The 13605-nt window shown below is 40.9% G+C and overlaps 1 protein-coding gene across 7 annotated transcripts in view; it reads right to left on the bottom strand.

Annotated features, from left to right (window-relative positions):
• The window catches only part of syne1a (spectrin repeat containing, nuclear envelope 1a), a 132539-nt gene that overhangs the window by 104530 nt on the left and 14404 nt on the right, over positions 1–13605 (bottom strand). For all 7 annotated transcript variants that reach the window (XM_056405840.1, XM_056405836.1, XM_056405839.1 and 4 more), the window contains exons 3-11: positions 9122–9217; positions 8240–8323; positions 6237–6257; positions 5866–5958; positions 4264–4442; positions 3891–4087; positions 3134–3246; positions 1127–1234; positions 555–692 (exon numbers count right to left, since the gene is read on the bottom strand). In XM_056405840.1, the coding sequence (XP_056261815.1) occupies positions 555–692; positions 1127–1234; positions 3134–3246; positions 3891–4087; positions 4264–4442; positions 5866–5958; positions 6237–6257; positions 8240–8323; positions 9122–9217 (1029 nt within the window). The remainder of the gene's footprint in view (positions 1–554; positions 693–1126; positions 1235–3133; positions 3247–3890; positions 4088–4263; positions 4443–5865; positions 5959–6236; positions 6258–8239; positions 8324–9121; positions 9218–13605) is intronic.

A 13605-nucleotide genomic window follows, 5' to 3' on the forward strand; every position in this document is an offset into this window, starting at 1 on the left:
GAAACACTATGAGCAGATTGTGATTGTCCAGTTCAATTTGTGGTGGTACACATGGTTTGGCATCCTGATTAAAGCATAAAAAGTTGAAATACATTAATTACAGATAAATGAGACACAATGTAAACTGGTGATCACATGCTGACAATAAACAGACTGTAAAGCATATTTGATGGATTGCTTTTGTTTCATCAATTTATTTATTATCAATTATTATTATTAATAAGTAGGAGACACAGAGTATAAAGAATAAACAAAAATGTTTTAACCGTTATAAAGTCAGCTCAGTCTGGTAGACTATACACTGTGACCCTGGGACTTTGAATCTCACATAACAACAACGTCTCACGTGTTTTATGTGTTCTTTAGGATATTTTTTAAACTCTCCACTGACTGACAGTGGCTTTGCATGTTTTTGTTTTTTTTTCTATCATCCCATTAGTGAGACAAGAAAGAACAGAAGAAAAGAAATAATAGACTAAGATTCAAGTAAGAGACATCATTTATAAATTGCTGATTCTATAGAAGAGGCTGATGGCGTATCCTTCTTCTCTCACCCTATTGGAGACCCTTTCCCAGGCTTGTTTGACCAGAGCCTGATCCACAGTCAGTATCCCATCTCTCTGAGTGGACTGCAGAGCTCCCTCCACCTGGTTCCTCCTCATCTCCAACTGCACACGTAGACTCTTGAACAACTGAAAAAAACACATGACGTGAAATTTGTTCACACGGCTCACACATCTCTGTTTCTTGTGAAAGTATGTGTAAAAATATTCAAGTTAAAGAATAGAGACATCAGAACAAGCGCTCTCTCAGGGGTCACGCCCTCCTCCCATTGGTATCTAATCAGACGCTCATGAAAATTTGTGGCTAATTGCCTCTGAATGCCGTGTCTCTTTCTGGCTTCAGATTCTCCGACTCTTCTGAATAATGCGCAAGGAAAATGGGAATATCCCACATGGTGCGGAATATGGAATGTATCCCGAGGCTTGGTGAAATAAGCCAAATTGACTGAAAATATGACGGCTGCCGTCTGATCCCCACAGTGTAGCGCCAGTGATTAAGCTAATAATAGGAGCGTCTGTGCCCAGTTTAAACTGCACACACACCCAGACACACAGACACTAACCTGGTACTGTTGAGCGAGATTGCCCTCGGTCTCCTGAGCCTGTATTGCATCTCTCTCCAGCTGGTCGAGCCACATTTTGAGCTCCCTCAGGCTCTTTCGCTGCTCTCTCTAGGAGGTGGGGACAGAGGAGGGGTGATGGGGTGACAGAAGCGTGGAAAGATGGACACGGACATTGGGAAGTGCAAAGGCGAAATGAGAAACAAATACAATAAAAGGAGGAGAGGGTGTAAGAGAAAAAAGGGGGGGGGGGGGATGGAGAGTAACAATAATTAACCAGAGAGATGTTTGAGGGATTGATGAAAGGATGGAGGGAGGAAGAGGGTGAAAGAGGGGGCAAAGCATGTACTGTTAAACATGTGTTCTCCTAATCCCCAGTGTCTCCCTGTAGGACAAAGTGTCAAAAACCCACAGCTGCCAAAAACACTCAGCTTAAACAGGGTACTGTATCTAAGACCCCCTACTAACATTTCATTGGATTTTAAGTAACCATGACGATAATACCATGCCACTCAAAAGCTTGTGTGATTGTCTATTCAGTTTCAGCGCTGTTCAGTCTGTCCGTTTTTTTCACTTCACATTGGTTCCTGTAGGAAGCCCAAACTTAATTCTTTATGACAGCTCAAGATGTAAAAGAAAAAATTAATTCTAAAGGAAAATGGTTTATTGTCTGTACTCAACACAACTTCTGCATATATATTTCTACCAGTGCTTCAGTTGTTGTTTATTTCATAAAATAAAACTTTTGTTGTTTTTATGTGAAAACACAAACAATATCCAATTGACCTTCTTTCAGTGAAAGAGAACATTTGGGAGCGAGTTAACAAGAACTGTCAACAAAGAACAAAGCAGGTGCGAAACACAACAACCACAAAGAGCCTAATCAGCGCTGTAAGACAACAAAACACAGTGTGACACAGAGAGCAAGTGGTTGGCGCGGCTTTACAGCACACCACAGCTCCTGACACTGTTAACCTTAAAAACAGGCAACCTCTATTCACAAGCTTTCCATCACATACGCGGTATCAATGCACACTGCCAATGCCAGAGGCTTTTATTGTCATGCTAATGGAACCAGGAGCCATAGCGCTAGGTGGTAACATTAATAAATGGTAATATCACATCTTATTATACTGGACTTCCTTTTGTATCCTGGCTCAGGAACCCTGCGGCAGGAATATCACATCAGGTAAGATAAAGAGCCAATATTAGCATATAGGCTCTATTTTGACATGGAAAAACAATGTTTAATCTCACCCATACACTGTACAGTAGACAGCTGTACTGTAATTCAATAGAAGAGCCACAAAAATAAGCATTAATCAAATTTATATGGAAACCATGATTGTGCATGGGTGCTAATTGCATTGGGCTGCGGAAAATGATGGAAAACCTGCCCCTGGGACCTTAAGTTACTATATAACCTACCTCTAACATTTCCTCTATATCGCAAGGAGCAAGACCACGCTGTAGGACAGAGGACAGCAAAACAACCACAGGAAAGCAGTCACCACACAAAAACACCAGAGAGAGAAAGACAAGGAGACATACCAAGACAGAGATGTGCAACAAGAAAAGACTTAAAACAAGCAACACACTACCAGACCTGAGTCACATGACAAGTGTTTGTTTTAACCTACTTTTAGCAGATAGGTGGAAGCTACAGCGCCAGAACACTCCAGAAAGCAGTTTCAATTAAGGAAATTCACTTCCCTATAATTGCTTGACTTTTACTGCATTGGACCATGAAGGAACCCTCCCCACCTTGCACTTACATAGGTTGAAACAAGCAACAAGCAATATTTAGAAATACCCAGCTGTCCACACTTAACTACAACAGTAACTACGCAAAGACAAAAATGCCATCTATACATATCCATTACGTATATATGTGTCGTGGCTGGCGTCTGACACACTAACTGACATTTGAAGACAAAACATTTTGGATGCAGAGAGAGGAAAGACAATGAATGGCGTAACCAGTCTGAGACAAATCTGACAGCTGGTTACCTCTTCTTCTGTCTGTCCGTCTGAGTCGCTCTGCTTTCGGTCCGGATGATGCTTCAGGAACTGGGCTACGTATGTCATAATGGATTTCTCATCCGGCTTGTCTACGTCGACATCTGAGGAGGGAGGAAGCCAAATGAAAGCAATCAGAAGTCAAATCAAGTTGAGGCATGAAGGGAAAAAATAACGGGCACTGACAAAAACATGTTTGACTGACGTATCTATTGAGGAACAGACAACCGGCACCTTCCGCACTTCAGATCGGTGCCTAAGTTCTGTTTGGAGGTGCCGCCACGCTGAATCTCACAGCCTAAATGGACCTTAATTACACTGATGTCAAGCTTGATTTGTCAGAGTTCATTCTGAAGGGCAGGCGTGAAGGGGCACAGATGGTGTTTGGCAGTGACACTGAGGTGCACATCTGATGCTGTGATAGATACCCATGAGGAGTATAGCTACTGATTTAAATGCTATGTGGAGTGAGTTATCTCTCATGATGTGAGCAACACGAAAGGTCACGCTGATGCAGATCAGGTTATTTCACATTATTTTAGTCGGCAACGCAAAGGTCACGTTGTTGTTTTCTATTAAGGATCATATAGCAGAGAAAAAAAGAAAATGTAATACAGCAGGAAGGGACTGTAGAATTAATTTGATCCCATGATGTTGGACAAATGCGGTTGGTTGTTATCTGACCCAAGACCTGTTCAATTCAGTTTTCATCAACTTAATGAAGAAGTCTCTAGGAAATATTGTTTACCTTCTGGGTCAAGAAGCTGTGGAATGCCTAACTCAGTCTCAGCCAATAAAAAGGCTTCCTGCAGATTTTCACGGTTGGGCCTCCTCCATACACGCTCCATGTCAACTAGATTGGGCCGGAGGGAATGGATGACTGCAAAGAATGCTAAACCTGTGCGCCAGCTGGGGCCAAAGTCCTTCACCTCAAGCCCCAAGCGTCTAGAGAAGAGAGAGGATCACAAGGTCACAGCAGACAAAAACATAACCTGCGGTACTGAAGCTTTCGGAGCAGGCAAAGTATTCGATTCTCACATTACACTCCTGTTAGTGGTATATTAAAAAAGCAGAGCATTTAGCATATTTGTCTTTGCAGAGACACTTGACTGTTAACATACTTGGTGGCCGTCTGCTGGACCCATCTCAGTAATGCCTTCCTGGCTCCACCTTGAGGTGGGAGGGGTTTCCTTTTGACAGGTGGGCTGGTGGTCTCAGTGCTGCTGGTGGAACTGTCCAGTGAGGAGGTGCTGCTGGAAAAGCCCTGCAGTGCTGGTAGGCTAATGGTTAGCTCCTCAATCTGTACAAAACAGGAGAGAGGGAAAAGTCAAGCCACCACACATACTTATTTACCTCCGTATTTACTCTGGAATAATTTTTTAACCTTTGTTTAATGGTGATAGGATGGTGAATAAAGAGAGCATTGTGCTTTTAAAGATGTTGCTACTACTTGGTTGATACGCCAAAGAATAAATGTGTCATCAAGTGGCCTTCAATCTGCTTTATTATTAGACCTAATGAACCTGCCTGGAAGGCCTATATCGCTTCGCTTGTTTATTCATTCAGGTGCATGTAGCAGTTGAAAGTCTTGTAAGGATGAAAAGCTGTGTTTCTCTGCCCTGTCAGACTGAAAGTTTCAATCAGTCGCACCACTGAAGTCACAGTTGGCACAGCCTGGAGTACCACGCATCAATGCAGCAATGTGAAAAGTTATAAAGAACTCGAAGAGGGCGCCTCACCTGCCAGCTCAATGACCTGACCTCACCTTTAGGCGAGAGAGTACATTTACATTTCATATCTTTTATTTTGTTTTTGTGCGCTCGTATGTGCTGATAAAACAGAAACACTGTACTCTTCTGTAACTGCGATTGTATAGAATTGCAATTCAATTGACAAATGATGAAATATTTATCAACACAGAGAGCCTCCTTAATATCAGCCATGTGTGGAAAATAATCAAAATATGTGCACCTCTAGGGACAACAGTCACAAAATGTATTATTAGATTTCATCCTAGCCAGCTGGGCAGTTGTTGAAGATTTATGTCTATGCACGCATAATCTACTTCTCAGTTTCTCCTCTCGACTGCCAGCAAACCATGGCTGCCCGCAACTCAGAAAATCCATAAACATCAATGTGAAATTAAATACATCAATATGTCAGTAAGTGAGTAAGTACATTTTGCAGTGTTGTACATTTCCCTTATTTAATACCCTTATGTTTGCTGGAATAGCAGCCACACATGCACTGATGTTGCTAAGAGACTGTAGTGTTGTGATTAAGCTCTTGTTGATCTGTGAATGTCTAAATTGCCTGAGGTAGTAACTGCTCGTTTTCACTGTGGATGCTTTGGAAGATTGATTTTCCCGTCTCTCTTCATTTGATATTTCTTAGCTTTTTGCTATCAAGAAAAATATACATTTCAAGCATTCCTGTTTTCCTATAAAGTATTGCTAGTTTACAACACTTACAACACTTGAACTTAATTTGACAATGTGCTATTAATATGCAGGACCATGCTGATTGTATATTGGTAGTCATGTTGATTGTCAATTTAAAGTCCTTGTACTGAACTATAGTGGTGATTTGTTGAAATCATTGACTAAGACGTTTACGCCATAAAACTTGGTGAGCAAAAACTTAACACACTGAATTGTTTACATTGCATTCATTTGATAAACTAACTAATGGTCCTCATGTAAATTAAGTGAAGGCAGTGTCACCTGGAAATATAGGATGATGGTCCACACCAACCCCAGTACGATTGATGGTCGTCCATCGACGATGTCTGTTGAGTTGATGTTGACTAGCTTGATCTGTGTCAAAACACAACATCCAGTATTTCAATATCTCATAACAACACCAAGTAATTCCAGATCACAATCACTTCCAGTTTATCCGCTTATGCTTCAATATAATCTCATACATATGGATTAAGTACACACAATTTCCCTTAATCTGGTTATTCGATTTTGTACATATGTTTACACAAAACGAACAATATACAGTATGGGCATAATCCTCAGCACTACTGCATGTAGATATTCCTGACCCTATCTATCCTATGTCCTGCAAAAACGTTATGAATACTAACCGGAGATCCTCTGTAGGCAGACTGGAGGGCAGATAAGAAAAGGAGAAGAGCGAGAGCCAGAGAGAAGGAGGAAGGGAGACAGAGACGAAGGGGGAGAGGGAGAGAGGGAGAGAGAGTTTAGAAGTACTGTAGATGCATTTGATTGAAGGGGTACGCCTCATTGACTGCGAGATGGCGGATAGTGTAGCATCTCTGAGGTGAGATAACTTGAGTGGTTGGCTGAGAGGAGAGATCTATCGCCACTATGCAGGCAACAGGGATTATACCCAACAGAGATGGACAGACAGAGAAACTGATACAGAGAGGGGGGGGGGGTGAGCAAGAAAAGGGAGAAGCAGAGGGCTGTATCTTGTGATATGATGAAGTATTCTATATTATCACACAGAGGGTTATATTACTGACGCGCTGCAGCACAACAGGTCATCACACGGTAATACATGCCACTTCGTACAGGTGAACAAGCATGGAGGAAGAGATTGGGGGCAGGTGAGGGCAGCGTGGGGAACGTGGGACAGTGATAAGAACACATGCAATACAAGGTTTCATATTAGAAAACACAGTGTGTTATCCTGGCAACACATGGGTGTGAAGCTAGAATAGTTAATAGAAGCCATTTGTGTTACGACCACACAAGCACATACACACACGCAGCAGCAGCATGCAAAGAGAATACAGGTAACCATGCAGAGGTTGTACCAACAATGTGTTTAAATAGACATTCATAGATATCAGTCAACTCACTGAAAGCTAAAACATTTCTGATGATTGGTCAATTGTTTAAATGATTAATCAAGCAAAAATGCCAAACATTCAGCTTCATGTATGTGAGGATTCACTGGGTTTCTTTGTTTCGGCGTCAAATTAATATCTTTGGGATTTGGGCCGTTAGACAGACACATAATCTGAAGACATCACCTTGGGCTCTGAGAAATTGTGATAGGGAAAATTTTCTCTTATCCCCCCTCATATCACAGCCTTGAGAAAAAATAAAAGAGCGTAAACGATGGTGAAATAATTGTTAGTGCAGCCCTTGGTGACATTATAGCTGATGATTTGAAGCCCTCAGTTAAGTACATATATTACAGGTTTTCAACAGTTTACAAATATGATTTATTAAATGGTAAACATCATTATACCACCACACACTTAACGCTTTCTGTGAAACAGACACGAGAGAAACATGCATCAGGCATAAAGCGATTGGGCCTCTAAAGCAAAGGGTAAATATGGTTTAGACATACATCAGATTTACACACAGAGCATATTTACATTTAATTTTCTACACAGTGTTTTACACGATCACACAGGGACAGATATATATTGCAGAGTGCCCAGTGGCGTCTCATCTCCAGACTGCAGATTACTGGTGTAGGATTTACAGTTTTAACCCTGTCACACTTGAGGAAGACAAATCAATGTCCCTGCAGACACCAGCTCATACTTATGGCTTTATTTATGTATATCCAAGAACGAGGCGGGTGAAGCTTTGAGAATGTTTTACTAATCTCACGGAGGGGCAGTTGATGAAGTTAGATGATTACATCCAAAACCTCAGTACGCAGTTTTGGATGTCACTTTGCCATTAAAGCTGGGAAAGAGAGGTTTGAATCTTGTTGGTATTTATCTAAAGTTAAAAGAGCAGATGGCAGAAAGAAAACAACAATGTGCAAGAGGTATAAAATTATAGTCCGGTAATTGCATTTTCATATATTTTTTTGTCATTTTCAGGCAGACAGACAAACAAATGAATCCCAGTTAGATAAGGACAAAGAATTTGTGATTTTATACCATTTATTTACTCAACAAAATCTTCAAAAACAGAACATACTGGGATCAGGATAAAAGTGGAGCGAGTGAGAGGCTGGGAGGAAGGGGAAACAGGTCACATAAGGTCAAGACTCAATGTTTGCACCCACAAGGCAGCAGCAGAGCAGGGAGTGCTGCAGGAGGGGTAAAACACAGAAGGAAAAAAAAAACATAAAAAGAAGGGGCTGAACTCTTACCTTCCTACCCTCGAGGAAGTTGAGCGCTGTACCGATGTTGGCGACCCAGTGGATCCTCTTTAGCTTCTTGCCCTGCTCACATGGCTGGAAGGTAAACGGAGAACAATGGGGATGGAAAGAAAGAAATAGAAAGACAGAGAGGGGAAGAAATAAAGAGTGTGGATAAAATAAAACAGTGTTGTTGAAAAGAAGGCTATTTTAGATACTGTTACTTGTGAGCATTAAAGATAGAACACATACGGATATTCAGCGCACACCATCTACAGTAAAGACACTATCATCAAATACAAAAACAGTGAAACAAAACGGAATCCAACAATGAAACAGAGATAGATTAAGATAGAAAATATAGATTCAGAAATAAAATGAGAAAGACAGAGGTCCAATCAGACATGTGTTTTACTATAAACAGCCAGATCAATAGGACACAGACAACTAAGACCTTAGGCAATATTGGCCAAGTAAAATCCTCAAGCTGTGTGTGTCTTTGTTTGTATTGTGTGTGTGTGTGTGTGTGTGTGTGTGTGTGTGTGTTTGCGCCCTCTCATCTGTCCTTGTTAATCTGGGTTTTCCTACTCAATTCAAACATCCTAATACAATTCGATCAATAAGCATTTCCATGTAATTATGGCCTGTTTCACATGCCCTGCATTAGGTCCGTAGCTCTTTTGAGATTTGTCAAAAATGCTTACAGCGGCAGCGTTGATAACAACGAACAATCAAAAAACACTGGCTCAATTTCTGCTATTTGACGAGTCTGCTCTGTGTTAAATCAACTCAACGTGACCAAGTCAAAAATTTAATCCAGCAATTATCAGAGCATATGAAGCGTTTGAAGTCTGTAGCCAAATCACATGCTGTAGAGACGACCACGAGACTCACCAGTTTCTGTCCAGAGAGGACTTCCAGCAAGGCCAGCAGCATCACACCATCCTTGATGTCTTCAAACAGGTCTGTCACCACCAGAGGCGGGACACGCTAAGTGGAAAAACAAATATAACCACAGGCCTTATTTGTATTTGTCTAATTTTTTTTATGTTTTTACCTTGTAAAAAAAAAAAAAAAACACACACACACACGTAATGCAAGAAAAATGTAAATGAGGTCCAGAGCAGTAAAAAATGGGGCAGGGATAAAATTCAGTTATGGCTTTTGACATTTAAAGATGGAAAGCCTCTGATTTTGCAACTGCTCTAGAAGCACATGAAGATATTCTTGATCAAGTACCTGGGGTTTAACTTACTTAAGCAAAAGTAATTACATAAATTCACTGTTTACATAAATATTGCATGCCGTTTACTTAACAAAGCTTTCTCAGTTTTCCTGGAATGCAAAGTCCTGGGATTTGAGTGTTAATAGCTCTTGTAATGTACATGAAACTATGATGGAAGAACAGTTTTTTCTGCACATTATCCTTCTCTAAGTAGCACAGTGAATAAATAAACCAGAATACAATAAATATATTACACCGTAAGACGTTAATTTAAACTTGTGAAACATGGATAAAGGAAATCCTCATAAAAAACGTACTTGAAGCCCCAAAAGAGTTTGGCGCCGCCATGTATTACTGACAGCTAGAGTTAGCCATAAGCAGAGACTCAGCATGCTCTGAATGGGGTCCTCAAATCCTAAAATATGCTGATGATTTCAAACTGCATCCTTCTCACTGACTTCATCCATGACCTGACACAGACTTCCAGACTCAGGAAATCCACATATCTCTGTTTCTCGCCGACGCCACATCAAGGATTTCTCTTAAAGCACAGTCACATGCTGGGGCTGAGAAGAGGTTTAGAGGGGGGAGGCAGCATTCAGACGAGTGAGCCATTCACAGGGAGATTAACGGAGTGAGGGAGAAAGAGAGAGGAGAGGAAAGGCGAGAGCTGGGATGTGTGCACGACGGTGTCTGTGTTAGCACGTGTAAGTGGACTGTGTGTGTGTGTGTGTCTGGTGAGAGTGAAATGTACAACCCCCAACAAAGTGGATACGAGAGGAGAGAGGGGTATAATTGAGTAGAAAGAGTGGCAGCGAGAAAGATGATAGAAGGCAGAGAGAGAAGGGACACTAACCTCACGTCTTTCAAAATTAATTAGCAAATACAGTAGCTCTACTCGCTAATTCCTCTTCTAATGTCATTTCATGGCTTTGGATATTAGAGTATTCAGACAGCACTCGTGCCCATATCATAAAGTGACAGAGGAAACACTTACAAAGACCCCTTCAAAGGGATAAATTATACCACAAGCTAATTGAAGTTAAATTTACCTATTTGTTCATTATAATCCCAAAGCTAATGAGGAAATTTCTGACTAATTACAAAATAAGAAAGTAATATCCATTTCCTCTGCTCAGCCACATGAGCTAAAAAAAATAAATCAAGGGCTTAATGAGCTAATTACTTATGAGTGTCTGGGCCATAATTGATTGTGAGCAAAGGAGTTTCGGGATGTTCGTCTGTCTGTGCTCTCGTACTATTCCCCTGGTACACTTGACTCAGTGGATTCCAAAAGATCAACAGCATGAAAGACTGAGGGAGGGGCAGAAACAAAGAGAAGAATGAAGGGTTTCATTTTGAATTGCAATACATCCAGTTTGAAGGAACAACTGATACTAGATACCTATTGTCCACTGTCAGCAGTGCTAACATGTCGATAATGACAATGGTAACAAGCTGATGTTTAGCAGGTATAATGCTTACAGTATTCAGGATCTGAGGCATCTTAGTTTAACGTTTGAGCATGATAACCTTTTTGTAACTAGCATTACACAAGTAATTGACAAACTAATGGATGGATGGAGTATGTCATCCACTCAATCCTCCTCTTCCCCCACCACAAAAAGACGGGGTAGGGGGAGCAAGGAAATAAACACTGGAAGAGGAGCGGGGAGCTTCGCTTTACTGCGGCTGTAATCTCTAAGAACACTTGGTTCACTGATTACTGCACTAAAGCTGTTTGCCTGGAAAACGCCTGAGAGACGATGAGGCCTCTGCTGCTCACACCGGCCACTTTGTAATTAAGCTTTAACCTTCTCAGAAAGGATTTGTCAAAATGGAAACTTGGGGTCCGCTCACTGAGTCGCCCCCCCCACCCCCTCCTCCTCACTTGTCACTCCACTGCTGGGTGCAGCTTGAAAGCCTGATATTTACTTGAAGACCAAAAGTGTGCCTCTGTAGGCAAAATTCTGAGGCAAGAAATATTAAAATATACGTGACTAATTGAAGCTTTAAACAAAGTCACCCTCTATTCAAACGAAAGAAACAACCTGCAAAAAGCACTGCCCTGCTGCTCTCTTACAGTTTATACCTTTGGTTTCTAACTGGTGACTTAATCTGGTGAACCTCTCCGAGTAATGAGAGCCATTAATCTTCTGTATAAATTACCAGCTCCAATACGTCTTCTCTCATAGACACTCTTTTTCAGAGCTCATAAGACTTCTTTTGTTATACCTGTGGAATAGAAAAGTAAGGGGGAGGGGAGTAACAGTCAAAGGAAACCTTTTGCCATGTCTCAACTCACCTAACGATTAATCACATACCTTTAGGCGCTGTATTAAAGACCTGTGATAACTGGAGTGGCCTAATCATCTGCATGGCCAAGGGCATGATCTATCCCTCTGAGAGCAAAGCTAAACCAACTGTTAAAGCTTCTTCCCTCTCTCTGTCCTTCTGTCTGTCTCGCTCCCACAGTTTTTTTTTCTTTGCCTAATGAGTTTCTTTACATGGTTCTTTGTAGAGTGTTTAAAAATGTGAGACAAACCCACGAGATGCCATTTTACCTCTACGAGCTCCACAGAATGACATCTTCAAGAAATGCACCTCCTTATTACAACAGATCCTCTGCAACAGCTGAGTTGACTTTTGGCCCCTTCTCATCACAAAGCTCTCCGCCGTGACGACTAAGGCATTTTTGAAGATGTATACGGCCCAATCAGTGTCACTATGGCAACGTCAGGCATCAGGTGAAAGGGTAAGCAGTTTCATGATGGGTGAGGAGGAGGAGAGCAACTAATTTGATCAACTAGGTAGAGAGAGAAGCGTGGGGGAACAAACACGGTTATCTTTTCTGATGGAACTGTGATGGTATCGCTAATCTATTGATTAGTTGAATTGTTTAATTAAAGGGAATTTAAATGAAATTTCCAGGCTCTTTGTCAAATAAGTTTATTTGTGTTTTTGCTGCATCAATAGGGCTTTGGTATCAGGACTGTTGGTCAACCAGACACTGTGCTATAACAGTTAACAGAGTACTTAATCATTGGGGGTAATGTATGTATTTTCTTTTTTGCTGAGAGTTAAATGAAAAGACAGATGCTGCGCTCTCATCTGTACAGTAAATATGTAGCTGTAAACAGCAGTTAGCTTAGCTTAGCATAAACACTAGAAACAGGGGGAACCAGTTAGCCTGGCTAAAAAATCCACTTACTAGCACCTGTGAAGCTCAATAGTTAAGACAAAATATATATATATTTACCATGCAGATGTAAGAGTGGTGTTGTTGTTACCTAACTTTCGACAAGACAGCGGATAAACAAATATTTACCAAAATATTGAGTTATTCCTATAAGCATTTTGATCCAGATTTTCTGGGATTTCTCTCCTTGGTATGGAGTCCAATCACACAAACCCCAGCATATTCAATGACCATGAAATAGCAAAGAGACCACTGCTCTACTCAATTGTGTCAAAATGACTTAATAAATAAACTATGTGCTTATCTTATATGTTATTAAAAATTCACGGCATTTAAATTTTGGGCTGCTGAGTGTTATTTTCTGCTGGCACGGTCCTGAGACGTGATATCTAATATTACGTCAAGGTTTATTCCCTTCAGAGTGCTTTTCAAATGAATTTTCTGCTCCACGTCACTGCGGTTCAAGGCCCCCACAGCTGTCGTAATCAAATAGGAAACCTTGAGAGGAGCGTCGCAGATTGAAATAACACTTAATTGTGTTACACCGTGCCATATTTGCCTTGTCCACCCATTCCTGACACACTATTCAAGCAGTAATGGGTTAAATTGAGGGGCCTAATGCAGTATAATAAAATAATTACACGCATATGATGGCTCCTCGGCATGCGGCAGCAGAAAGTGTAATTTTTTAATACAAGTTACAAAAATACTGTTGTCAGAGCTCTCTGAAGAGGCAAACGAAGGGCAGTCTGTAACTAAAAACTCTTATCTCCACCAATCTAAATTGGCCCGTATTGAGAGACTGCTCATAGGTTAGTATGACTTAAATAACTGACAGTAGCTTGCAGGAAAAAAGATTTATAGTGTATTAATTGCTGTAATGTGAAAGTGATAATTAGAGTGAGAGTAAATCCTTGCTACAAGCTAGAGATTGGAGGAATAAAAAGGAATATG

Source organism: Seriola aureovittata, chromosome 19 (genome assembly GCF_021018895.1).
Source record: "Seriola aureovittata isolate HTS-2021-v1 ecotype China chromosome 19, ASM2101889v1, whole genome shotgun sequence".
Lineage (NCBI taxonomy): Eukaryota > Metazoa > Chordata > Actinopteri > Carangiformes > Carangidae > Seriola > Seriola aureovittata.